Source organism: Erythrolamprus reginae, chromosome 5 (assembly GCF_031021105.1).
Source record: "Erythrolamprus reginae isolate rEryReg1 chromosome 5, rEryReg1.hap1, whole genome shotgun sequence".
Lineage (NCBI taxonomy): Eukaryota > Metazoa > Chordata > Lepidosauria > Squamata > Dipsadidae > Erythrolamprus > Erythrolamprus reginae.
In genome coordinates, this window is record NC_091954.1 from 39,636,468 (window position 1) to 39,662,749 (window position 26,282).

At 36.9% G+C, this 26,282-nt stretch overlaps 1 protein-coding gene across 1 annotated transcript in view; it reads right to left on the minus strand.

Annotated features, from left to right (window-relative positions):
• ADGRA1 (adhesion G protein-coupled receptor A1) overlaps positions 1-26,282 on the minus strand; it is a 549,068-nt gene that overhangs the window by 281,263 nt on the left and 241,523 nt on the right. Inside the window, exon 8 of the mRNA XM_070752445.1 lies at positions 2,996-3,160. Coding sequence (XP_070608546.1) covers positions 2,996-3,160 — 165 coding nt within the window. The remainder of the gene's footprint in view (positions 1-2,995; positions 3,161-26,282) is intronic.

The window sequence follows — 26,282 nt, forward strand, 5'->3', positions numbered from 1 at the left end:
AGTAAGTATCCCAGAATGATTTATTTTAAAAAATCACCTGGAAGAATGTAGGGCAGGGACCAGCAAGTTGTAGCCCTCTCAGATTTTTATGGGGCTTACCCAAAGTTTATTTTATTATTTTATTTATTAAATTTGATGACACTCATCTCATCCCTGGGTGAATCTGGGCAGCTTACAACTTTAAAAGCTATAATACGTAACACATAAATATTTCTACATACAACAAAATAGTTTTGCAATCAGAGAAAGATTAAAACTTCGATTAAAAGATGGGGAAGGGAGTGGGATGTGCAGGTGGTAGGTGGGATCTCCTCTCTTAATATATCAAACTCCTCCAGTGTGATGCTCCCAAGTTAAGGCCCAAAGCCAACCAGCAGAAACCAGTCTTCAGGCTGCTATGGAAGGCCAGAAGGGTGGGAGCAAATCTTACTCAGGGAGGGAAAGGGTAAGATGTTCCAAAGGGCAAGAGCCATAGGACCCTACCAGCCAGAATTCCTTGGCCAAGGGATTCAAGGGCCCCAGAGCATATGTCTGCTGCCGATGCATGTATAGTATACAGGTAGTCCTTGACTTAGGACCTCAATTGAGTCTAAAATTTCCATTGCTGAGTGACACATTTGTTAAGTGAATTTTGCCCCATTTTCTTTATCACACTTATTAACTGAATCACTGCAGCTCTTAAGTTAGTAACACAGTTGTTCAGCAAATCTGGTTCCCTTGTTGACTTTACTTGTCAGAAGGTTGCAGAAGCTGACCACATGCCTTGCAGGCACTGCAATTGTCATAAATATCAATCATTTGCAAAGCATCTGAATTTTGTTCAGGTGGTCATGGGGATGCTGCAATGGTTGTAAATGTGAAAACTGGTCATAAGTGCCATTGTAACTTTGAACGATCATAAAATGAATTATTGTAAGTTGAATTATATACTGGTCAAAAAATAAAGGGAACACTCAAATAACACATCCTAGATCTGAATGAATGAAATATTCTTATTGAATACTTTGTTGTGTACAAAGTTGAATGTGCACAACAGCATGTGAAATGGATTGTCAATCAGCGTTGCTTTCTAAGTGGACAGTTTAATTTCACATAAGTTTGATTTACTTGGAGTTATATAGTGTTGTTTAAGTGTCCCCTTTGTTTTTTTTTGAGCAGTGTATATATGCACAAGTTAAGGGACAAACGTTCTAGGGCTTAAAAGTTTTTTCAGATATCATCATGTAATCTTAGAATATCTGTTGTCAAAAAATAGAAATACATTTTAAATAATGGAATCATGAAACTTCCAAGTCACATTAAATATTTTCAATCACACTCTCAATGTCATATGAGTACATTAAAATACTGTCCTTCAATATCACAAAATTGTGCAATCTAAATATCTAACAAAGTATCAGTCATTTTTCAAATTTAATTTTGGGATTGTAGGCCTATGTTGGAGTCTATTGTGGGCATAATGAGCTTTGAGGGGTATTCAGAACTTAAGAGATAGCGTATTTAGGAAGCAGAGTAACAAAAGCTTTTCGTTTTGATTCCAGGCCACATTCCTTTCCCTCTAGTCTCCTCTCTCTTTTTTTTCTTTTTACCAGTCACAAATAAAGCAATTCCCAACTCCTGGAGTTATAACCACTATTCAGGAATTTTTAAATGAGATTTTTTTTCTCTACTAGAAAACAACATTTTCTGCTCTTAATTGATTTTGCTCTTAATATATTCTGGAATGTTTGGCTCCCTCCTCCACTTCTAAAAATATTACTCAGCTTCTCCTCAAACTAGAAATGTTCATTGGCCAATTCTGATTATGTCCATGTTGTTTTGCTTGTCAGTATGCTTTCAACTCTGTTCGTGAAATATCCTTCTTCCATCTATAAGCCTGTAAGTGATGCTGAATAGCAGATTTATATATCTAATATTGGAATGAGCAACGATTAAGTTTGATATTCCAAAATGTCTGCTTCATGAAGATCAAAATTTTGTTCCATAATATAACTCAATACATCTCAATAGCTCTTTAAAATGGCCTGGATTCAAAATATAACTCTAGTAAGCATGCCCACTCAAAGTCTTGATTATAATTGATGGGTTTTACATACAGCAAAGCACTATAAATTATGTCATATTGTTTTTTTCATTTTTTATTTTTCAGATTCATAAGTGAGTATCTACATGGTTGTGAAGCTGTTACTTGAAATACCAACATTTCTTGCCACAACTAATCCTTTCAGTTGCAGAAAGTAGTTTGATTTATGTGCTTCATTTTTTTTTTGGAGGGGGGAACTGTGCATATTAGCCAACCAAATCTGTTCCTAAGGCACTGAAGCAGGTAAGAATATACTGCAACCTTCTTAAAATGCTTCTGAAACAAAATTGTGCCTAAAAATAAAGGCAGATTTTGACAGTCATGATAATGTTATTTTGGGAGAATTATTTTCTTTACCAAGGGACAAAGGATATAGGGTAAAGAGGTATCTTGACATTTTCTTCAGAATTCACACAGGCTTCATGCTTAACTTATATAGAAAAATGCTTACTAACTAGTCATTTTGCCTTTTGGGATAATATATCAGCTGGACTGGTACATTGCAATGAAATGCTGCAATGAGTATACTGGTATACTGCAATACATTTTTAAATAAACTGCAGTTGAATAACTCACAATAAGCCATAGTTTTAAAAGTCCAAAGCTGGGTTTACAGAGATTAAACTAGCAACCAACCAACCATAGCTTATTTTGATGTGCTGTTGAAGAGAAACTATTATTTTTTTGTTTCCTTCACTGTATCCCTGCTATTCATAACTTTAAATAAAGCTTTCAAAACTAACAGGACCCAAGAAACCAATATGGCATCATCTGGTTTTATTTAACTAATATTAATACAGCTGCTCAACCTGAAGAACTTTCTGTTCAGAAAAGGCAATCTGCAGCATTTCCATAAAGGGGAAAATAGTATAATCTGATGACTGAAATAATTTTTTTAAAAGAAAATCTTACCTGAAATCGCCTTTATTGTTAATTATTCTCTCAGCAGGGCAATAAGGTGCAGCTGTTTCTAGTACAACAATTTCCACTTGCTTAGAAATGCTTCCATAGGAATTGCTAACCACACACTCCCACATTCCAGTTGCATCAATATCAATACTAGATAAGATAAGCTCCCTGCAAAGAAATAAAAAGGTTTTTTTTAAAAAAAAAACTAGCTTAAACTCACATAATGATGAAAAGTTATATACAGATTTATTTGCAAAGTATTCTAGACATCCAAATGCTTGATATTGGGTAATAGTGTCATTACATCAAGGCTACTTATGAATAGCTGTATTACTGTGCTGGAAACTTCAGACATACAAAAGACAAATGGCAGTATACATATTGTTCCTCCCTATCCCTCCTGAGGTCTAATAAATTCAGCATACATAGTAGATCTGTTATGAAACCTGCTACTTCTCACAATTAAACAAATTATGACCATTCTTACAAAGACTTAGGTGTTCAAATGATCACAATTCTCAAACTAAGACATCAAGTTCAAGATATATCTGCATTTTTTTGTTTAGTTTCCACTGAAGTCTACGAGTTTCAATTAACTTTGTCCATTCTTTTGTAATATAATATAAGTAACTAAATCTATCACAGACTACTAAAATAGGTTTATAAAAACTGTAATCAATTATCTTCATTTCTATCAGACTACAATAATACATAAAAGTAATCTGTATAGTTTAACAAAAATTAGTGCTTTCAGGATATACAATAAAAGTTTACTTAAAAGCCTTCTAGATATTTTACTTTAAAAAACCATTTAATGTATATGCCAATCATCTCAATAGCCAGCTACTCTGGGTAATTATTCCACCCACCCCCACATCTATCTTACTTTATTTGGGAGATTCTATGAAAATAAAACATTTCTTTGTTTGGGATCTTGTTGTCATTTTTCTTGAGACTCAGTCTCTAAAGATGCAAAATCTATTCAACTTTGAAACGAGCACTCATTACCACTCCCAGCACATTATTCCTAACAGGATTCTTAACTCTGGACTGAAATTCATAATTATGAGTGTTTCCTCTCCTGGCTCATCTCCCAAATCTGTCCCAACATTTCCCCCTCTAACATTGAAGAAATAGACATGGTTTTTTAAAGAATCAGTATCAACATTCAGAAGGACTCCTATGACAGTTTCAGCTGGCTCTCTGCAGACACCACTACTATGGAAAAAGGATATACAAGCAGTCCTCAATTTGCAACAGCTCATTTAGTGACTGTCCAAAATTACAACAGCAAAATGTTGTAGGGAAAGTGATGTATGACAGTTTTTCACACTTAAGACCATTTGCAGCATCTCCAAGGTCACATGATCAAAATTCAGATACTTGGAAACAGACTCACATTTATGAATGCTGCAGCACCCAGGGTCACGTGATCCCCTTTTGTGACCTTATGACAAGCAAAGTCAATGAGAAAACCAGATTCACTTAACAACCATGGTTCTAGTTTAACAAAGTTTAATTCACCTAACAACTGTGGGAAGAAAGGTCTTAAAATAGAGGAAAACTCATTTAATGTGTCTTAGAACAAAACTTTTGGGCTCACTACCTGTATTTCATAAGCTTTGTTCAGAGCTATCCAAGGTCCTGAAAGTTCCTTGTTTATTGAAGATCAGGATCTTGCAGGATACTGCATTGCAACTTATGAGTATCTGAGTGATAACTACATATCCTTTGGTCATGTTGCATAAAAATCCAAAATAAAACAATACAAATATTTTACTAATATGAAGGTAAAAAATCAAACATCCTATTTTATACCACATTTTCTTTTAGATTAAATAATTTCTCTGTGAATTAGTACCTATTACATTAGATTCTTAGAACAAACCTTGTAGGATTTTGTGATAAAATATTCTTTGGTTAAAATGATTCTGGTAGATACATAGTACTGTTTTCCCCCAAAAATAAGACCCTGTCTTATATTTTTTAATCTTTATTGCCATGCACTCAAAGACCAATTAGGCTTATTATCAAGGGGATGTCTTATTTTGGGGAAAACAGAGTATCTTTATGAACATTCAATGATATTTTCAGTCATGACTTTAAATACAGTGTAAATTTTATTATTATTTTTTCTAGCCATGATCTTATAGTTTTAAGTTTAAGTTTAAGTTTAATCAGATTTGTATGCCGCCCCTCTCCGCAGACTCGGGGCGGCTCACAGCAACAGCAATACAAGACAAATCCAATATTAAATTAATTTTAAGAACACCACAAGTTAAAAACCAATCATACACACTAGCATACCATACACAAATTTTATAAGCCTAGGGGGAAGGAACATGTCAATTCCCCCATGCCTGACGACAGAGGTGGGTTTTAAGGAGCTTACGAAAGGCTAGGAGGGTGGGGGCAACTCTGATATCTGGGGGGAGTTGATTCCAAAGGGTCGGGGCCGCCACAGAGAAGGCTCTTCCCCTGGGTCCCGCCAAACGACATTGTTTAGTTGACGGGACCCGGAGAAGGCCAACTCTGTGGGACCTAATTGGTCGCTGGGATGCGTGCGGCAGAAGGCGGTCCCGGAGATATTCTGGTCCGGTGCCATGAAGGGCTTTATAGGTCATAACCAACACTTTGAATTGTGACCGGAAACTGATCGGCAACCAATGCAGACTGCGGAGTGTTGGTGTGACATGGGCAAATTTAGGAAAGCCCATGATAGCTCTCGCAGCTGCATTCTGCACGATCTGAAGTTTCCGAACACTTTTCAAAGGTAGCCCCATGTAGAGAGCGTTACAGTAGTCGAGCCTCGAGGTGATGAGGGCATGAGTGACTGTGAGCAGTGACTCCCGGTCCAAATAGGGCCGCAACTGGTGCACCAGACGAACCTGGGCAAACGCCCCCCTCGCCACAGCTGAAAGATGTTTCTCTAATGTGAGCTGTGGATCGAGGAGGACGCCCAAGTTGCGGACCCTCTCTGAGGGGGTTAGTGATTCCCCCCCCAGGGTGATGGATGGACAGATGGAATTGTCCTTGGGAGGCAAAACCCACAGCCACTCCGTCTTATCCGGGTTGAGTTTGAGTCTGTTATAAGGATGAACAATCTCAAGTACATTTTTTGTAATTTCATTTTGACCTCTCCTTCTGAGTAATGCACTAGAATATTTAATGCTTACAGTCTCTAGAGCCCAACTTACTGGCTAAATGCAGCACAGCTAAATTCTGTAAGAAGCTGTAGGTTTGTAGGGATTCAGGGCTGAACTTTGTGGCACCTCACACAATGCCTCATTCCAGTTTGATGAGTAATCATGGATGAGTACTTGAGAATGAGTTTTGAGTCAGCTATGTTAATGTTCATGCTAGCCATCTAATCAGCGTAACTTGGGGCATTTTATCAAACATTTTGCTAAAATCAAAATATATCCTGCCTACAATACGCCCATAATTGGCAAAGGACATTACGAGTCCAAAACTGAGATAAAATAGACTGAAAAAAATATTTTTGACAAATCCATTATAACTTCAAGTAATTATCACATACTTCATTCTTACATATTAATCTTTTTATGGCCTTCTATAGAATTTTCCCAGCAATCAGTTAGATTGATTGGTTGTAATACCTGAACTATTCATTTCTCCTTTTTGAAAATAGATACTACAGTGGTACCTCTACTTAAGAACGCCTATACTTAAGAACTTTCCTAGATAAGAACCGGGCAGGCAGGCAGCGGAGAAGCCGTTCGCTCGCGCCCCTCGCTCGCGCCGCTTCCCAGCTGAGTCCTGAAGCCAATTCGCTTCAGGACTCAGCTGGGAAGCGGTGAGAATGAACGGCGTGGGCGGGCGAGCGGCGGGCGAGCGGCGGGCGAGCGGGCAGGCAGGCGGCGGAGAAGCCATTCGTTCGCGCCCCTCACTCGCGCCGCTTCCCAGCTGAGTCCTGAAGCCAATTCGCTTCAGGACTCAGCTGGGAAGCGGCGAGAATAAACGGCGTGGGCGGGCGAAAGGCGGGCGAGCGGCGGGCGTGCGGGCAGGCAGGCGGCGGAGAAGCCGTTCGCTCGCGCCCCTCGCTCGCGCCGCTTCCCAGCTGAGTCCTGAATCCAATTCACTTCAGGACTCAGCTGGGAAGCGGTGAGAATGAACGGCGTGGGCGGGCGAAGGGCGGGCGAGCGGCAGCGAGGAGTTTGCGTGGGCGGTGGGGAAACTCCTCGCTGATGCCCGCCGCTCGCCCTCCCGCCAGCAAGAGGGGGAAGACCCAGGGAAGCTGCCCAGCAGCTGATCTGCCCGGCGCCATCTACGCATGCGTGCCCATAGGAAAAAGGGCGCGCATGCGCAGATGGTGTTTTTACTTCCGGGTTCAAAAATCGCCATATAGCCGTTTCGCAATGATTGGGAACGCAATACCCGAGGGATCACTGTATATATTTTATTGAAAAAAAGGTACCGGTACATAACTAAATTACTTAGTATATTAATACTTAGTACATTACATTGCTTAGGTTTTTTTCTCTCTTTTCTTTGTAATTCTTCCTTTCTGTTTCAAATAATGAAAGATGCCAGGCTAATAGCAGATGGAGATATAAGGTTTGCTTGGTCGGTTTGTTTGCTTGTTTGTTTGCCCTGCCCATTCTCTTCACAGTTGCCCTAGTAGAACATGGAAGCTCTTCTGCAAGACTGAGTCAAGGCTGTTCTGCCTTTTCTGTCACCGTGTTGTCATCGTCATACAGTATATCAGCAGTTGTTTTGTTTACTTATTTATGCATTTTGCTTAGATAGCTGCCCGCTTGACATTTGAGTCAGGGCTGTATAGACAATTTAAAGGAACAAAAACTAAAATATGATAAAAGACACTGCGCCAGAGGCACAGTGGTAGATTCATGGTGGATTTTCAAAGTCTCCTGACACAGTACCTGGGGGACAGCCAGATCTTTAGAGCTCTTCATAAAGCAAGCAAGATCAAGTCATTGGGGGGGGTGTTATTCCATAGTAACAACAACACAAAATGCACAAGGGAGGATCCTTTCTGTGCCACTTCCTGCATAGCAATGATTCAAGGCTGCTCTTTCTCTTTATTTCTCCTTCCAGTAACTCAGCGCCAGATTCTCCCACAGGTGGGCACATTGCTGAGAATATGCCCCTCCCTTGGGGCTCATCAAAGTCTCAGTAATGCACAGTAAGACTTTTATCCATGATAAGAACGTATTACAAGCTAACCTGGCACTAATCAGCAGGAGCAGCAGCCTAAACCCAGAACCACCGAAAATCTTAGACATCATGCGTCCAGGAGCTGGAAGATGCCCCTTCCCTGTTTCAAACCAACTTGTCAAAACCCTGTAATCTCTTCCCAGGTCCAAATATTGTATTCAACTCTCAAATATTAAACTGCCACTCCCTGACCAGCTAGCTAGTCAGAATCCTTTATTCCAGGGGTTCCAAACCTTCTCTATATCCCGTACCACTAGAACTCTTCTGATATATTCTTCCACCCCTTAAAAATAACTATATGCATATAATTATACACATACACTATAATTTTGAAACTTATAAACCCAGGTTTTTGCACCCCGGGAATATTGTCTCACACACCTCTGGTTGGGAACCCCTGCTTTATTCACATCTGCTTCTGCAGTCAGTGGTAATCGGATCATGCCAGTTTTTCATCAGCATACATATCACAACATACACCTTGATTATCAGGTCATTCATATAAGCCTCTCCATACCAATTATAAGCTTGACCTCAGGTGATCTAAGGAGAACATTGCCACCATACTTTCATAGCAAGGGAGGTTAAGTCTCAATTGTCCCCCAGTGTCCTATATACTCCTCTGATGCTGCAGAATGACACAATGTAAAAGGTTTCACTAGGAACAAATAACTCATGGGCCACTTTCTTGCAATCCCAGTGATACCACGTGTGGGAGATTAAGATGGCCACTGTTTATGGATTCCATATAAGCTGCAGGACTCAGGCTAACCTTCAACTCAGCTGCCAATCTGACTCTTCCTCTGGCTTCTGTTTTCTAGTACCTGCCCCCCCCCCTGAGCAATACAACATCTGAGGTCAGTGATGGCTCACTGCCATTACCAACACTAAACAGTCAATAGCAGATGCCTTTTCCACAACTGAACAAGCATTCAATGCCACCAGCCAGCAGCTTAGGGCCTAGCAGCTGATTGGCAGCATCTCCAGGCAAACACACATCACTGCTTATTGCTGTCACTGCAAATGCACAGCTGATCTCCAGGTCCAGAGCAGTCTCTGACATCTTCTTTGGTTCTTGGATTGTTTTCAGTGTATCGGCTGCATCACTGAGCTGAATTCCCACAGAGCCACCCATTCACCAACTGCAAAACCTTTAACACTAAGAAAATTTTAAATAATTGTTGACAGTTCCAGGGGCTGGAAGATGAGCTCTTTTTCACAGCCATTATTTTATCCACAGATTACTTTTCCATCTGCATCCTTTTTATTAATCTTATTAAATGTCTTTACTGAGTGAAAATGCTTCTAAAGAAGGAAAATAAAAGTGAAAAAAGTGTTAAGCAAATAATAAATAAAAGAGAAAGGAACAAGAACAATGAACAAAAAACAAGAAATGGCTTACCAGCTTCTTTGCAGCAGTTATCAATGAATTTACACATTACCCCTTTGTGTATTTTTTCATTTCTAGATTTTTTTTTCTAATTCTTTTTGTGTACTATAACCTATACTGTTTTTTTCCATGGTCTTCCATTGATTTTGGAATTATTTGCAATTGTGATTGAGCTTCCTAGATGTTCAATGTACATTGTGATAATGCAGATGTTCTTTGCAATATCATATATCCCTATGTGGATTACTAAAAATGATATTTGTTAATGGACTTTGTAAAATTTGGAAATACATATTTTTTGAGCTGAAGACAGACCACCATTTCAAGAGCACTTCCTAATAGCTGAACAATAGGGTTTTTTGCAAACCCAGGCATGTTCTCTGCACTTATTTTGCTGTAAATTGCCTTGTTTATCTTTTACAGTGTTCTCTTTTTGCTCCCCTGAAATACAGAATATGAAAGAAAGTAGATTTGACCTTATAAAGTGGGCAGAGTACAAAAACTATTAAGAGTAGAGAAAAGACAACTCAGTCCTGAAAAAGTAGAAAGTTTGAGAAATAAATTCAGAGCAATACTATCTGACAGGCTTATAGGATTCTATTATTTTACCCTATAGTTCAGTTCAAACCTTTATTGTCAATGCACAACATGTGTACAATGAGATTAGCTAAGCCTCCCTTAGTGCACGCACACCCCAACACAAATACAACTCAATAACTCACAGTGAAAAATAAAGTAAATCCCTAACCCAGTAAATCTTACTAATAAACACACATCCTTTCCCTGTCTCTCCCTCTCTCTCATTCTCTCTCTCAATATGTGTGTGTGTGTGTATACAGTATATGTATATGTACATATACACCAGGGTGATTCGACACAAAAATATGTAACCCTTCCCTGGTGCAGTGCTGAAAGGATTGGATACTGTAGCCTAGAGCATAATTCTCTGCCTTACAAGGCAAAGGTTGCATGTTCAAGTCCCAGTGGGTATGGCTAGCTGATGAGGCCAAAATAAGGCCGAAATAGATCTATCCTAGTCTCCCTTAATTTTCAAATTCAGCAAAAAAAACATGTGACATATATATATATATTGCACCAATATGAACATGTTGCATGTTGTGCTGGACCTGAAAATCTATAAGAAGAAGCAAGTCTTGAAAATCCTGCTACTTCTGTATCTCAATCTTGCCTACTTCAAATGAGTTTGCTTTTTCCTAGAAAGCATGAAAATTGTTTCCAAATTCCAGTATGCAGAACATCTTCTATGTCATTTGCTTCTGGTTATCATTGTTGTCACTGAGCTGCTGTTTTGTTTCATTGCTCATAGGAAATGACTTATTTATTTATTCATTGGATTTGTATGCTGCACCTCTCCAAGGACTTCCTCTGTTACCTCCTGTTTTAGGATCCAACTGTCCATCTTTAAGACGTAGGATTAAAGATGGTTGGGGAGAGAGAGACAGAGATAGATAGATAGATAGATAGATAGATAGATAGATAGATAGATAGATAGATAGATAGATAATGTCAACTTGAGAAAAAGCTGTGCAGAGCAAAACCTGAACAACAAAAGATGTTCCAGCAGATCTCTGTACAAGAGGTTTCATCACTATCTTGAGCAATTACACTAAGACTAAATCCATCTTCATAATTGTAAGAGGTGATGCTTCCTTTTTTGTGTGCTAATAAAAATCCCTGCATAATTTCAGTCTTGTTTAAACTCAGCATCTGGCATGACAGAAATTGTTCAATAATGTACAGTGAAAATTAATACAGGAAAACCATTATGATATTGAACTATAGCCTACAGCATTGCCCATTGCCAAATGCAGCCATTTAATTCAATCTCTTTTAAATGACTAATCTGGGGCAAAGTATTTTCCTTTAGAATAATACATTTTAATCAGTACATGTATATATAACTAATTAAGCAGACTATTTCAGCCTTGCATTGCAAAGCTGTTCCTTTTTTGTTTTATAATAAGATAGTTGTAGTGATTATTTGAATTCTGATGGTCATTTAAATATCACCAATAGAAGAAAGGTAGACGGGTAGTGACAGGTTTTATTTTCTTGGGCTCCAAGATCACTGCAGATGGAGACTACAGTCAAGAAATTAAAAGATGTTTGCTCCTGGTGAGGAAAGTTATGACAATTCTAGACAGCATACTAAAAAGCAGAGACTTCACCCTGCCAACAAAAGTGTGAATAGTCAAGGTTATGGTTTTCTCAGTTGTAATATATAGCTGTGAATGTTGGACCATAAGGAAGTCTGAGCGCCAAAGAATTAAGACCTTTGAACTATGAGGTTGGAGAAGACTTCTGCGAGTCCTTTGGACTGCAAAGCAATAAAACTGGTCAATCCTAGGGGAGATCAACTCTGACTGCTCTTTAAAAGGCCAGATCCTGAAGGTGAAATTCAAATAATTTAGTCACCTAATGAGAAGGAAGGACTCACTGGAGAAGAGCCCAATTTTAGGAAAGATTGAGGGCAAAAGAAGAACTGGGACAACAGAGAATGAAGTGGCTGGATGGAGTCACTGAAGCAGTAGGTGTGAGCTTAAATGGACTCCAGATGATGGTAGAGGACAGGAAGACCTGGGGGAACATTGTCCATGGGGTTACGATGGGTCGGACTCAACTTAGCAACTAGCAACAAATAGAAGGAAGCAATATAATAAAGAATAGTATATAAGCTAGTTGAAAGTTTAAGTTTAATTGGATTTGTATGCCGCCCCTCTCCAAGGACTCGGGGCGGCTCACAGCATATAAAAGAAACAGTAATAAACAATCCAATTAATATACATTAAAAAAATGTATACAGTATTACACTTCACTGACTTTTTCATTCCTCAAGGAAAAAAAATGACCTAACTGCCTGGCAGAACATGAAAACAAACTACATTATCTCCTACCACCACTCCCTTCATACAGATAGTCCTTGACTTACAACAGTTCATTTAGTGACTGTTCAAATTTACAATGGCATTGAAAAAAGTGACTTATGACCATTTGTCACACTTGTGATCTTTGTAGCATCCCCATGATTATATGACCAAAATTCAGATGCTTGGCAACTGCTTCATATTTATGACTGCTGCTTTGTCCCAAGGTCATGTGATCATCTTTTGCGACCTTCTCAAATGCAAAAGCAATGGGGAGACAGACTCATTTAACAACAGGTTACTAACTTATTAATTGTGGTGATTCACTTAAGAACTGTAGCAAGAAAGTAATAAAATGGGGCCAAACTCACTTAACAAATGTCCTACTTGACACAGAAATGTTGGGGTCAATTGTGGTTGTAAGTTGAGGACTAGCTGTAATACAATATTCAAAACTTAACACATATAATAATGAGTTATTATAATTAAATTGTTTGGATATTGGTGCAATTCTATGCACTAACCACATGAACTCCAGAATGCTTACTTTTGTCTGTGTGTGTAGATTTAAACTGTCATATGTGCTGAGCTTCAACATAAAGCCTTTGGTCAGCTAAAATGCAGCTTTTAATTAGAAATGTAATTTTCTAAGCTAAGTCTTACCCATCATTATCAAAGGAAAGGCAGAATATAGCCTTCACTTGATTGTCTTAATTTTCAGACAATCACTATTTCAGTCAGCCAGAAACCCAGCATGTCCTGAAAGATACAATGTTATCACTTGGCAGAGAAATTGTCAATTAGCTGTTACCCAAAAAAATATCCTACAGCTGCATTTTACTCCATCCTTCCTCCATTCTCTATTTCTATGAGAAGCAAAAACCACACAAACTCTTGGGTGATTCTGCTGAATCATCAGATGCAGTATCAACGAAGCAGTGGAAGTGATGTGCCGGTGTCTGGAGGCTGTTGGGGTCTGGATGGGTGTCAACAGACTCAAACTCAACCCTGATAAGACGGAGTGGCTGTGGGTTTTGCCTCCCAAGGACAATTCTATCTGTTCGTCCATAACCCGGGGGGGGGGGGAATTATTGACCCCCCTCAGAGAGGGTCCGCAACTTGGGCGTCTTCCTCGATCCACAGCTCACATTAGAGAAACATCTTTCAGCTGTGGCGAGGGGGGCGTTTGCCCAGGGCCCTACTTGGACCGGGAGTCACTGGTCAAAGTCACTCATGCCCTCATCACCTCGAGGCTTGACTACTGTAATGCTCTCTACATGAGGCTATCTTTGAAGAGTGTTCGGAAACTTCAGATCGTGCAGAATGGAGCTGCGAGAGCAGTCATGGGCCTACCTAGGTATGCCCATGTTACACCAACACTCCGCAGTCTGCATTGGTTGCCGATCAGTTTCCGGTCACAATTTGAAGTGTTGGTTATGACCTATAAAGCTCTTCATGGCAGCGGACCAGAATATCTGCGAGACCATCTTCTGCCGCACGAATCCCAGCAGCCGGTTAGGTCCCACAGAGTTGGCCTTCTCCGGGTCCCGTCGACTAAACCAGTGTTTCCCAACCTTAGTAACTTGAAGATATTTGGACTTCAACTCCCAGAATTCCCCAACCAGCAAATGCTGGCTGGGGAATTCTGGGAGTTGAAGTCCAGATACCTTCAAGTTGCCAAGGTTGGGAAACACTGGACTAAATAATGTCGGCTGGCGGGACCCAGGGGAAGAGCCTTCTCTGTGGCGGCCCCCACCCTCTGGAACCAGCTCCCCCCGGAGATTAGGACTGCCCCCACCCTCCTTGCCTTTCGTAAACTTCTTAAAACCCACCTCTGCCGTCAGGCATGGGGGAAGTGAGACATCTCCCCTTGCCTATGTAGTTTTATGTATGGAATGTTTGTGTGTATGTCTTTATATAAGGGGTCTTTTAGGTTTTTAATGTAAAATTGTTATTTTAGACTTAATATTAGATTTGCTATTGTATACTGTTTTATCACTGTTGTGAGCCGCCCCGAGTCTGCGGAGAGGGGCGGCATACAAATCTATTAAATAATAATAATAAATAATAATCTTGGAACAAAAATTAAGAAGCTCCCAGATCGGTAGCAGAATCTTTCTTTCTTTCTTTCTTTCTTTCTTTCTTTCTTTCTTTCTTTCTTTCCTTCTTTCTTTCAGTAGCTCTATCTGCCCCAGTGGCACAGTGGTTAGAATGCAGTACTGCAGGCTACTTCTGCTGACAATTCAAATCTCACCAGGCTCAAAGATGACTCAACCTTCCATCCTTCCAAGGTCGGCAAAATGAGGACCCAGGGGCAATATGCTGACTCTGTAAACTGCTTAGAGAGGGCTGTAAAAGCAGTGTGAAGCTGTATATAAATCTAAGTGCTATTGCTATTGCTATCTACCATATCTATCTATCTATTTATTTATTTATTTATTTATTTATCCATCCATCTATCCATGATTTTCTTCAAAAACCAAATAGGAAGACGATGATCTGATCTTATAATAGAATGAAGGAAATATGCAGCTCATACTTTTGAATACTGATACATGTTATCAGAGCTACAAAAATGCAGATTCAAATCTGCATTTCATGATTTTCTTTCATTAGATGACAAATCAAAACAGTCTTATCCAGTCCAACATATGATTACTAATTTAATATGCTACTGACATTGTTGATCACATCTTATTGGATTAGGTCTTATCTCATGCATTTTCTAAAAAGTGCTAGCTTACTTACTTCAGATATTACCTGAAATATATTTCAGATAAATCCACAAGGCAAAACATTTGAATTCAGAAGTTCACAAAACAGGTTGTAATTCTTTCCTCCCTTATCCGCTTTCCGAAATTTACAGTCCATGCCCAGGATTCCAAAGTGAACATGATTGACTTTTTCTGATATAAGCACTTAGCAGCTACTTGGGTTTGGATCAAAACTTATTAGATATAAGGGCTGTGAAGTTAAGACTTCTTCAAGTCAGACTCAATTCATACTGATATCATAAATACATCCGTATCCTTTTTTTGGCAAAAATATGGACATCTTTCTGAAGGGTCCTAGCTGCTCTTTGAGCTTGGTTGTTTTCTTGCAGATGTTTCAATACCCAAACTAGGTAGACTGATTATAATTGTTGATGATGTTATATAGTTTGGGCAATGAAACATCTGCAAAGAACAACCAAGCCCAGAGAACCCCAAACTACAAAGGCTCTCTTTGATTGGGAATTATTTTTGCTTTGCCTTCTACTAGAATGCCTTTTTGACTTCTCACTCTTGATTAAAGCTCTGGGATTTTACACAGTTCTCTCACCCAAGGACTCACTGGATTCAACTGCCCCTCATCTGGATAGATGCTGCCACCTAGTTGAGCTTGAATATTTGAATCTTGGCTTCATGTGATTACCATACATCTTAACTAGCTTGGTCTGAGGAAGGACAGCATTGGTATTTGAAAAATGTTGTATTATTTACACAGGCAATCCCCATGTCTTTATCAAGTTTCAGCATTTTGCTACATGATTATTCTTAACTGATCACTTACCTCAGAGACACTGGCAGCTTATTGAATTACAATAATAATACTTATAATAAATAACAATTATTTTTGTTGCTGTTTTTTCCACACATTTTCACCACAGAATAGAGATAACAATAAAATAATGTGTAGGACTTACACATTTTCTAAAGCTGCTTTAGAAGTTCAACATCTAAAGAAGTAGTGGGTTGTAAAACCCTTTGCTATTTGTTCGTGCGCGCTCTTGCAACATTTCTGGTCCTGCATGGGTAGGTAGAGCCTCCCGCCGCCCGTGCTACTGGTCAAACCAGGAACATCCCACTGCTGATCTAAATTTATTTTCGCTTCAAAATCTTAAAAAGGACCATCATTTATCTCTTAATATGTTTTGTTGACAGTGTGCTAGTAAAGATCTTAACCTTTCCACCAACCAGTTTGCCTATACTGTTATATACTATATTTTAAAAAAACAGAAAACCATCAGATATGTTGCAGAATATAAGACATATATGATTAGCACAACAATCGTAGCCAGTAAATGACTGAAAATATATTTTACTTTGGCTAGATGGCAAGAATGTACCTGAGAATTCTAACCATATGTCAACATAGGACAATAATACCATCCAACCATGAAGAGTAACATGATTTTGGCAAAATGTTGTTATCTCTGACTACAATTATCATTACAACTTCATAGCAGTACAGTTATGAACATAAGCTGACATTCTTTTTTAAAAAAATTGGGGTTTTTTCCTGCTATTATCCAATTTTTATAGCTGGCATGCACTTTAAAATAGATGTAAGGTAATTTTTACATTGAAATTTAACTTTTATTTTTAAAAGATAGACCATAGCAGAGAATAAAACCAATTTATTTTAGTGAAATTATTGAAATCTCAATCCAAGTCAAAACATCCACAGGATTGTGACTTTAGTGCACACTGTGAATTTAGTCCTAACAGAAATGGATATGTCAGAGAATAACAATGCAATAAAGAAATGTATTCTTTATTATACATATTATAAAAATATTGCAGTTGGATGCTTGCCATTGTTCACATTTTTCATCAACAAAGGGAATAATCTAGTAAACACAAGAATATTTACATATTTTGAACTGTACTGATTGCAACTCTATTTAAATATTGCCTAACTACTTTTTAAAAAAATATTTAAACAAAATAAACAAACTATACAACTCTAGCATACTTACCTTTATAATTGTTTGCCCTTCTCAAAAATCTGCTTCAAGCAATTTGAAACAGATTTATCTTTCCATCGAGGGCCAACCACATACTTTTTACAAGCAATAATGTATTTTGAAATGATATAGTAAACAAGTACACATCGACTTTGGCTAATTGTAACATGTTTACCATATATATCAAATAGAAATTATTTTCAAATGCTTGAAAAATATGTGGATAACTGTAATGGAAACACATATTTTCAAAGCCAGTATTATGTAACTGCTAAACAACTCTGGCAGTTCAACACAATGCAAACACTATTATGTGCCAAAACTTAAAAATGTGAACTACATATAAATTGAAAGCTTCTTGTTGAATCAATGATTAGATAAAGATGCATAACCAAATAAAAATATCCTGGGATGGAACATAAGCTTATAAATCTGTTTCATTGTTACAATAAAAGTGAGTTTTGTCTGTGAGTTTTGCTTAAATATTTATGTTTATCAAATAAATATAATAAATTTGAAGCATTTGTCAAGCATAATTGTGCTGAGTTGAAAATGCATATGTAAAACCATTTGAATGGATGGCAGTGTGTGCTTGTGTATGCGCAGGATAAAGAGCATAAATATAATCATTCTCTTTAAATGATAGCTCTGGAAAAAGTAAGAATTGTATATTTGCTCAAAAGCTGGTTTAAACAAGCTTCAGAAATTCTTTTATTTTTTTTTCAATTTTTTTATTATTTTTCATAAAAAGACAAACAAATACAAACAAACAATGAACATAAAGTGGGGGTGTATTTCCCCCGCTTCTTATGAAAGTATACATTCAAATATAGAAAAAGAATACATATGTGTTAACTATTATAAAAAAAAAGAAAAGATTAATAAATTTAAGTTGAAGTTTACAAATCTTAATGTGGGTATTAAGGTTAGTATAACATAGTTACCAAAAAGGAAAGATACCTTTAATATAATCCTAATTACTATAATAAAATAGTGTTAAACCTTCAATCTAAACAGTAAGACTAAATTCAACTATTATACTTCAAAAATCTTAATATATTGTTTATACTTATACATACATAGCTATATCATAATCATCAAAAAATCCTTTTAAACTAATATTACTATTATTATCGTCATCTAGATAAAAACTAATACAAAATAAAGAGAAAGAAAAAACAACCACTAACGATATATCTTATTTTTTCTTATCTATCCATTTGTAAACGTTGTTCCATGTTTCGTAAAATTTAGTATCCTCTTGATCGTTTAATCTTCTTGTCATCATATCCATTTCAGCGCAATCTAATATCTTAGCTATAACCTCTTCTTCCTTGGGGATTTCCTCCCCTTTCCAGTTTTGCGCATATATTATTCTAGCCGCAGTTAATATATGTATGATTAAATAAAAAATTTCTTTCTTATAGGTCTGGGTTGTGACACCTAATAAATAAAATTCCGGGGTATTATCTATATCTTGTTTTATTATTTCTTTTAATATTTTTTCAATCATCTTCCAATATAGTTTTGCTTTGCTACATGTCCACCATTGATGATAGTAAGTTCCTATATCCTTCTTACATTTCCAACATATTGGGGATGTTTTGGGAAACATTTTTGCTATCCTATTTGGTGGGAGATGCCATCTATAGAACATTTTGATTTGGTTTTCTTTTAAGGAAACTGATTTAGTCATTTTCCAATTATTAATCCACACTTTCTCCCATGTGTCTATATCTATTTCCTTACCAATATTTCTACACCATCTTATCATAGTATCTTTTAAAGTCAACTCTATATTTTTATGAGCAATAAGTAGTTTATATATTTTCCCTATCATTTTTGTAGAGTTAGTGGTTATTAAGGTAGTTAAAGAATTCTTACTTTTATTAAAAATGTAAAGAGTTTTATCCTTCTGATATCTAGATCGGATCTGGGCATAGTGCCACCAATCTATTATTATCCCTTCTTCTTGTAGTTCAATTCTAGATTTAAGCTTCATCTGATCATTTAATAGTTCTTTATATCTATGAGTCATTTTCTTGTCCTTTATAGACTTTGGATGCGTTATTGCTTCTAAGGGAGCTAACCAATCTGGGATGCTTAAGAAATGATTCTTCTTTATATCTTTCCATACTTCTAGTAAGTATTTCCTTAATGTATGCCTTTTAAAATATGAATGGTTTTTGTCCTTATCATACCATAAAAATGCGTGCCATCCAAGCATTAAATCATGTCCTTCTAGTTCGAGTGTTCTTTTATTATCTAAGATTATCCAATCTCTAAGCCATGTTAGTGCAGCGGCCTGATAGTATAATTTCCAATTTGGAAGGCCAAATCCTCCTCTTTCTTTGATATCTTCTAAACAATTCATTTTTATCCTTGCTTTTTTACCTTGCCATATAAATTTTTTAACTAAATTGGTTAAAGTTTTTAAAAAGATACCCCCTGGGTTTATTGGTATTGTCTGAAAAAGAAATAAGACCTTGGGTAGAATGTTCATCTTAATTGTTGCAATTCTTCCTAAGAAAGATATTTTCAAATTGTTCCAGGTTGCTAAGTCTTTTTTAATTTCTGCTAACAATTTCATATAATTATCATTTTTTAATGTTATTGTTTTCGCTGTTAAATTTATTCCTAAATATTTTACCTTTTTTACAGTCTTTATTCCAGAAATAATTTCTAATTTAGTTTCTAGTGTTTTGTTCATATTTTTAGTCAAGTAATGTGTTTTGTTTTTGTTTATTTTTAAACCTGCTACGTTTCCATATTGTTCAATGGTTTGTAATAAAGTAGGAACTGTTGTAGTCGGTTCTTCAATTATAAACATTAGATCATCTGCAAAGGCCTGGAGTTTATAGATTTCATCTCCTACGGTTAAACCTTTTATTCTGGGGTCCGCTCTTATTTTAATTAATAAGGTTTCAAGGGTCATAATAAATAACAATGGTGATATAGGACATCCTTGGCGAACTCCCTTATTTATATCAAGTATTGGTAATTGACTGTTATTCAATATTATATTCGTTGTTTGTTTTGAATATATGGTATCTATTAGATTAACAAATTTTGGGCCAAATCTCATTTTATTTAATTGCATTTTTATAAATATCCAATTAACGTTGTCGAAGGCTTTTTGAGCATCCAAAAACATTAAAGATGCCATCTTATCTGGGTGTTGTTCATAGTACTCTAGTATATTTATTACAGTTCTAATATTATTTTTAATTTGTCTCCCTGGAAGAAACCCATTTTGGTCTTGGTGTATTATTCCATTTATAACTCCTTTGAGTCTCTCTGCATAAATGGCAATAAAAATCTTATAGTCTACATTTAATAGTGATATAGGCCTATAATTTTTGATTTTTTCTGGTTCTGTACCCTGTTTATGTATTAAGGTTGTCAGTGATTCTGACCAAGATTTAGGAATTTTTCCGTCAAGTCTACAGGAATTAAAAGTTTCTAACATATGGTTTCTTATTGTTTCATTATCTATCTTATACCATTCTGCAGGTATGGCATCTGGGCCTGTGGCCTTGTTGCTTTTCTGTTTTTTAATTGTTATTAGGAGTTCCTCCATTGTTATTGGTCCATCCATGGTAGCCTGTTGATCTTCTGTTATTTGTGGTAAATTTGAAGCCTCTAAATAGTTAAAAACTTCATCTTCAATGACATGATCTTTAGCATATAATTCCTTATAAAAATTATACACAATGTCTGCCTTACCTTCTGTATCGTATTTTATTTTACCATCTTTATCTTCTAATTTTTGGATTAATTTTGATTGACTCTGTTTTCTAAGTTTATACGCTAGCCATCTGCCAGGTTTATTTGCATATTCAAAGTATTGTTGCTTTGCTCTTTTAATCTTTTCAGTTAGTTGGTTTTGTTCTATAACTCTAATTTTATGTTTAATTACGTTTATTTCTGTCTTTAGATCTCTATTCTTAGTATGTTGCTGCGATAAGGATTCTAATTGTTTTAGTTCGTTTGTTAATTGTAAATACTCTAATTTCTTTTCCTTATTGTATTTTGCTGTATAAGATATTGTTAAACCTCTTATGTACGCTTTAACTGTATCCCATAAGTTCTGTGGAGTAGTGTCTGATGTTTTATTAATTTCAAAAAATATTTTTAATTCCTTTTCAATCCAATCCTTATATTTCTTGTCGTTTAATATATACCTGTTCATCCGCCAATTGTTCTGTTTATTATTCATCGTCATATAGACCACTATTGGATTGTGATCGGCCCATGTATTAACGTCTATCTCAACTTCTCTTATTTGTTCTGCCACCGTTTTTGGTGCCCATAACATGTCAATTCTCGTCCAAATTTTGTGAGGATTGGAATAAAAGGTAAATTGCCTTTTAAGAGGGTGTCTTTCCCTCCAAATATCGCTTAATAATAATTCTGCTTTCATTTTTTGAAAAGTACTGGGTAGCAAGTTTCTTCTTGTTTTTTTACCTTTTCCCCTTTTTTTATTACCTCCCCCTCCTGAGTGGTCTAATTGTCTATTCGCGATAGCATTAAAATCACCTATTATCAATAGATTATCAATAGCTAAATCTGTTATTATTTGGTGTAAATTTTTATAGAATGTCATTTGGTCTTCATTGGGGGCATAAATAGAAACAACCACTAGAGGTCTGGGTTCAATGTCTACTTGTACAATCAATATCCTACCCTCTTTATCCTTATATATTTGTTTGGAATTTATAGAATTCTTGACATACATCACTACACCTCTTTTTTTTTGGTCTGCTAATGCAGCATACATTTTTCCAATTTTGGGATTCAACAGTAATTTTTGATTATCTTTTTTAATATGAACTTCTTGTAGTATTGCAATCTGAACATTTTGGTTTCTGATTTTGGAAAAAATTTGCTTCCTTTTTCTTGGTTCGTTAAGTCCATTAACATTTACGGAAAAGATTTTCAAGTCTTTATTCGTTGTCATTTAATAGGTTTTTTGGTTTCTCGCTGAGGTTGAACTCTTCTAGAGCCTTGGTCCTGCTCTATTACTTGGGCAGTTGCCCCCAGATTTTCTTCTTGCTGAATTAGTGATTTTTCCCCTGGTTGCTGTTGAGCTGGTTGTAATTGGACCACTAGTTGCTTACTTGCATGGTCGGAGTGGCCCAAACCACTCTGTTCAAGAAAGAACATAGCTTGATCTACGTTTTCCAGTTTGTACCTTGTAGAGCGCCATGTCAAAGAAAGTCCTTGTGGAATAAGCCAACGGTAAGTGATATTTTCTTTAATCAAGATTTTGGTTAAAAAGTGGTAATCTCTTCTGTTTTCTCTGACACTTCTTGGAACTTGTTTTAATATCTTTATTTCTACTCCATGTCGTTGAGGCGGGGAGTTTCTTGAATAATGAAGTATCTCATCTCGCAACGCCTTTCTTGTAAATTTAATATGTATCTCTCTTGGGAGGTTGTGTCGACGGATATAGCTATTCGAAATTCGGTATACTTCATCGATTTCTTTCTGTAAAGCCATGGGGTCCTCCTGAAGTATACCTCCAATGATTTCCGCCATAGTCGTTTTTAAGTCTTCATCTTTTTCCTCTTTTATATTCTGAAATCGAAGTCCGTACGAAGCTCGTTGCATCTCCAGCTGGATGATAGATTCATCATATCTTTTGTATCTTTCATCAGCTCTCCCTTCAAGATACTCCATTCTTTTCTCATTTTTGTCAGCTTGCTCTTCAACTTTTTTAACTCGGTCATCACTTTCTTGAAGAGTTTGTTGGATCTGCTTTATCTGATCTTTCATCTCGCCCATATCAGCTTTCATTTGAGCCATCTCCACTTTAAATTCTGCCAAGTCAGCTTTTATGGCTTCTCTTTGTTGTGTTGCCTCCTCCTTTATGGCTTCTCTTTGTTGTGTTGCCTCCTCCTTTATGGCCTCTCTTTGTTGAGTGGCATCTTCTTGTGATTTGACCATAAAGTCCTTCAAAGCGTTCAAAGTCTCATGAATAGTTGCAAGATTGGACTGCATTGTTTTGTCTTTGTCTTTGTCTTTGGTAGACATGGTTAGCACTTGATGCGAAGGAGAAGAATGCGGTGACACTTGTGGAGATAGGGTAGTTGGTGTTGTTTGTTTCTTTGTTGTTTTAACAAGAGTTGAGGTGTGGGACATTATCAAATTAGAATCCACTATTTCAAATTTTAAGGTTAGTTTCAATTTTATATATAGTGAAAAGGAAAAGAAATTACTATAAATTCCAAATCTATTCAATATATTTTGTTTCCCTTATAATATGACTATACCAATTCAATAACAATTCAATTAATAACAGAATTCAAAAGAAGAAGAGAAAAAAGAAATATTATTGTTTAGTGCCACAGGGAAAAAAAAAACAAGTATTAGCCTTTTCAAGTAAAAGGAGGGCAGAAAATGAAAGAAGAGAAGGGATATCAACTATATATAGAAGACAAAAGAAAGAAAAGAAAAAAAAAATTTTTTTGGAGGAAAAGACTTTAGGAGGAGGGAAGAAAAAAGAAAAGGGGAAAAAGTGAAGTAAAAAGAATTGTTCAAAAAGAAAAAGAAGGTTTGGTGGAGATCGCGACGAGACGTGTCTGGCAGGGCTCTGCCAGGCGAATCTCTTCTACCCCCTCCGAAGGTCGCAATTGCGATCGGATCGGGCCCGGATGGCCCGATCCATGAACAGGGGGCTCTCCTCTGCCCGAGGACCCATCGCCAGGACTCCAGAGGCAGCGGTTCGCCCCGCAGCTTCGGAGACGGGAGAACCGCTCCTCTTTGCTTAAGAGGACCGGCCAGCGCTTTCTCCCCTCACTCAGCGGGAAGAATAAAAGCAAAGAAGCGAAAGTAAAAATATCTACATCTACATAGAAAAAGAATATAGCAGAGAAAGGACTTCAGGTAAAAATCTCCATTGTGTTTCGTTTTTAAGTCAGAAGATCGTAAAACCTCTAAGTAAAAGTTTTTTTTTTCCAGGGCGAAAGTGAAAGTTTTTTCTTGTTTAAACTCATCCGCAAATAACAGCCGGACCTAATTTTTTTTTCTTCACTTTTACTTTTCCATTTTGAACGTGAACTTGGGAATCTACAAAATAATTTTCTGACTTTATGCTTTAACAAAACAGTTTAAATTTGATATGACTATTTAGAAAATTTTAACTGCTAAAGAAAATTTCTAGTGATGATCAGAATCTGTTCTTGATAGACTTTTAAAATCATAATCTTCTGGACTTAATTTTTGAAGCGGAGGAACACAGTCTTGCTGCCTTTTTTTTTTCTTTCTTGCTGCCTATTTTCACAACATGAATAAATTAATAATCATGAATTAAATGGAATCTAGAAGAGATTGAAATCACTTCTTTCTTGGATTACTTATTGTTGGATTAACCTATTTGGAATACTTGCTGAGCCTTTTGGACTATTTGCTGACACCTTTTGGATTATTTGCTGAGAACTCTTTGGTTTAACATCTGCCTGCTGCACGAAAATTAACTTGACTCCATCTTGGGATCTCTTTCTTTGTTCTTTGTTCCTGTCTTGAATTTGGAAAATAAACTGACTCCATCTTGAACACAAGCAAGCTTTGGAATTGCTTTACTCCTTGAACTTTGAATTGAAATCAAATATAACTTTACCCTTTGAGATTTGGATTTTCATTTCTACTTCCTAGCAAAATTACAGAATCTATAAGAAGAACTTAAGTATACAATACTGTTATTGTGTCTTTGAATAATTATCTGATTTTTTCCCTGATTTTTCTTTGACTTTCTTCCTTACATTTTTATTACTAGAAGAAGTTTGGTTTGAACTACATGCATTGTTAATAAACCTTGGGTTCCTGCTCTATTCTAAATAGTTGAACTAAAATATCACCCAGAAATTCTTTTAAACTATTTTATCTTCAGTGTCCAGCGGACATTTCATCTGTATCACAAAGCTGTGTATGCTACTTTTCTTCAGGGAGTAATTAGTTTGTGGTATAGATGTTGCTATTGTATTTATATCCATCCTTTATTTTGTACAACTCAAAATGATATACAAGTTCCCCACAACCAACATCCTATCCCAAAGTTGTCTTTACAAAGAAGAACTACAGTAAACCTCAGACAGGTAGCCCTTGTCTTACAATGATTCATTTAGCAACCGCTCAAAGTTACAACAGCATTGAAAAAAAATGACTTTGGACCATTTTTTACATTACGACCATTGCAGCATCCCTATGGTCATGTGGCCAAAATTCAGTTGCTTGGCAATTGGATTACATGTATGATGGTTGCAGTGTCCAGGGGTTATGGAATCAGCTTTTGCGACCTTCTGACAAGCAAAGTCAAATAGGAAAGCCAGATTCATTTAACAACAGTGTTAGTGACTTAACAACTGCAACAATTCACTTAACAGCTGTAGCAAGAAAGGTCATAAAATGGGGCAAACTCACAACAAACGTTTTGCTTAGCAACATGATGTTGGACTCAATTGTGGTTGTAACACAAGGACTACCTGTAGTTTTCTGGTTTCTAATTCAGCACTACCACAAACTGGCTCTGTATTGGCCCTGTTTTTTGGACTGTGGATATCAAATCTAATCTAGGGAGATATATGTGTGTTGCCTCTCTGTGCTTATGAGTGTAATGGCCCACTTCCATTTCCTGAAGACATGACTTCACAATGTCACTAACGTCCCCTAACAACCTGCTGCTAAGGCAGCCCAAAGAGGGGCTTGGGTATACTGGTATAAAGTACCATTGACTTACCCGAACAGTCTTCTCTGTGCACTGCATAGAGAGTCCAACATGGGTCAACTCTAGTCAGTTGCTAGGGACTGAGTTTTAATTTAATTTAATTTAATTTTCGAGGCAGAGTCTCAAATCTTCAGATCGCAAGTGGAACTGCATTTCCCTCATCCACATTATAGAAGTGCAGTTGAAGAAGGATGAAGCTCTAAGTCTGCAGCACCCAAGCGCATAGTTCCCTCTAAGCTGAGCAGTGAGCAATCGCTCACTTAAAAATCATCATCAACTCAGAGTTTTCCAAACCTGCCCAGAAGCCGAGAGGGAAATTTTATTATTATTTCTGTGTCGCCCAGTCCCGAAGGGACTGTCGC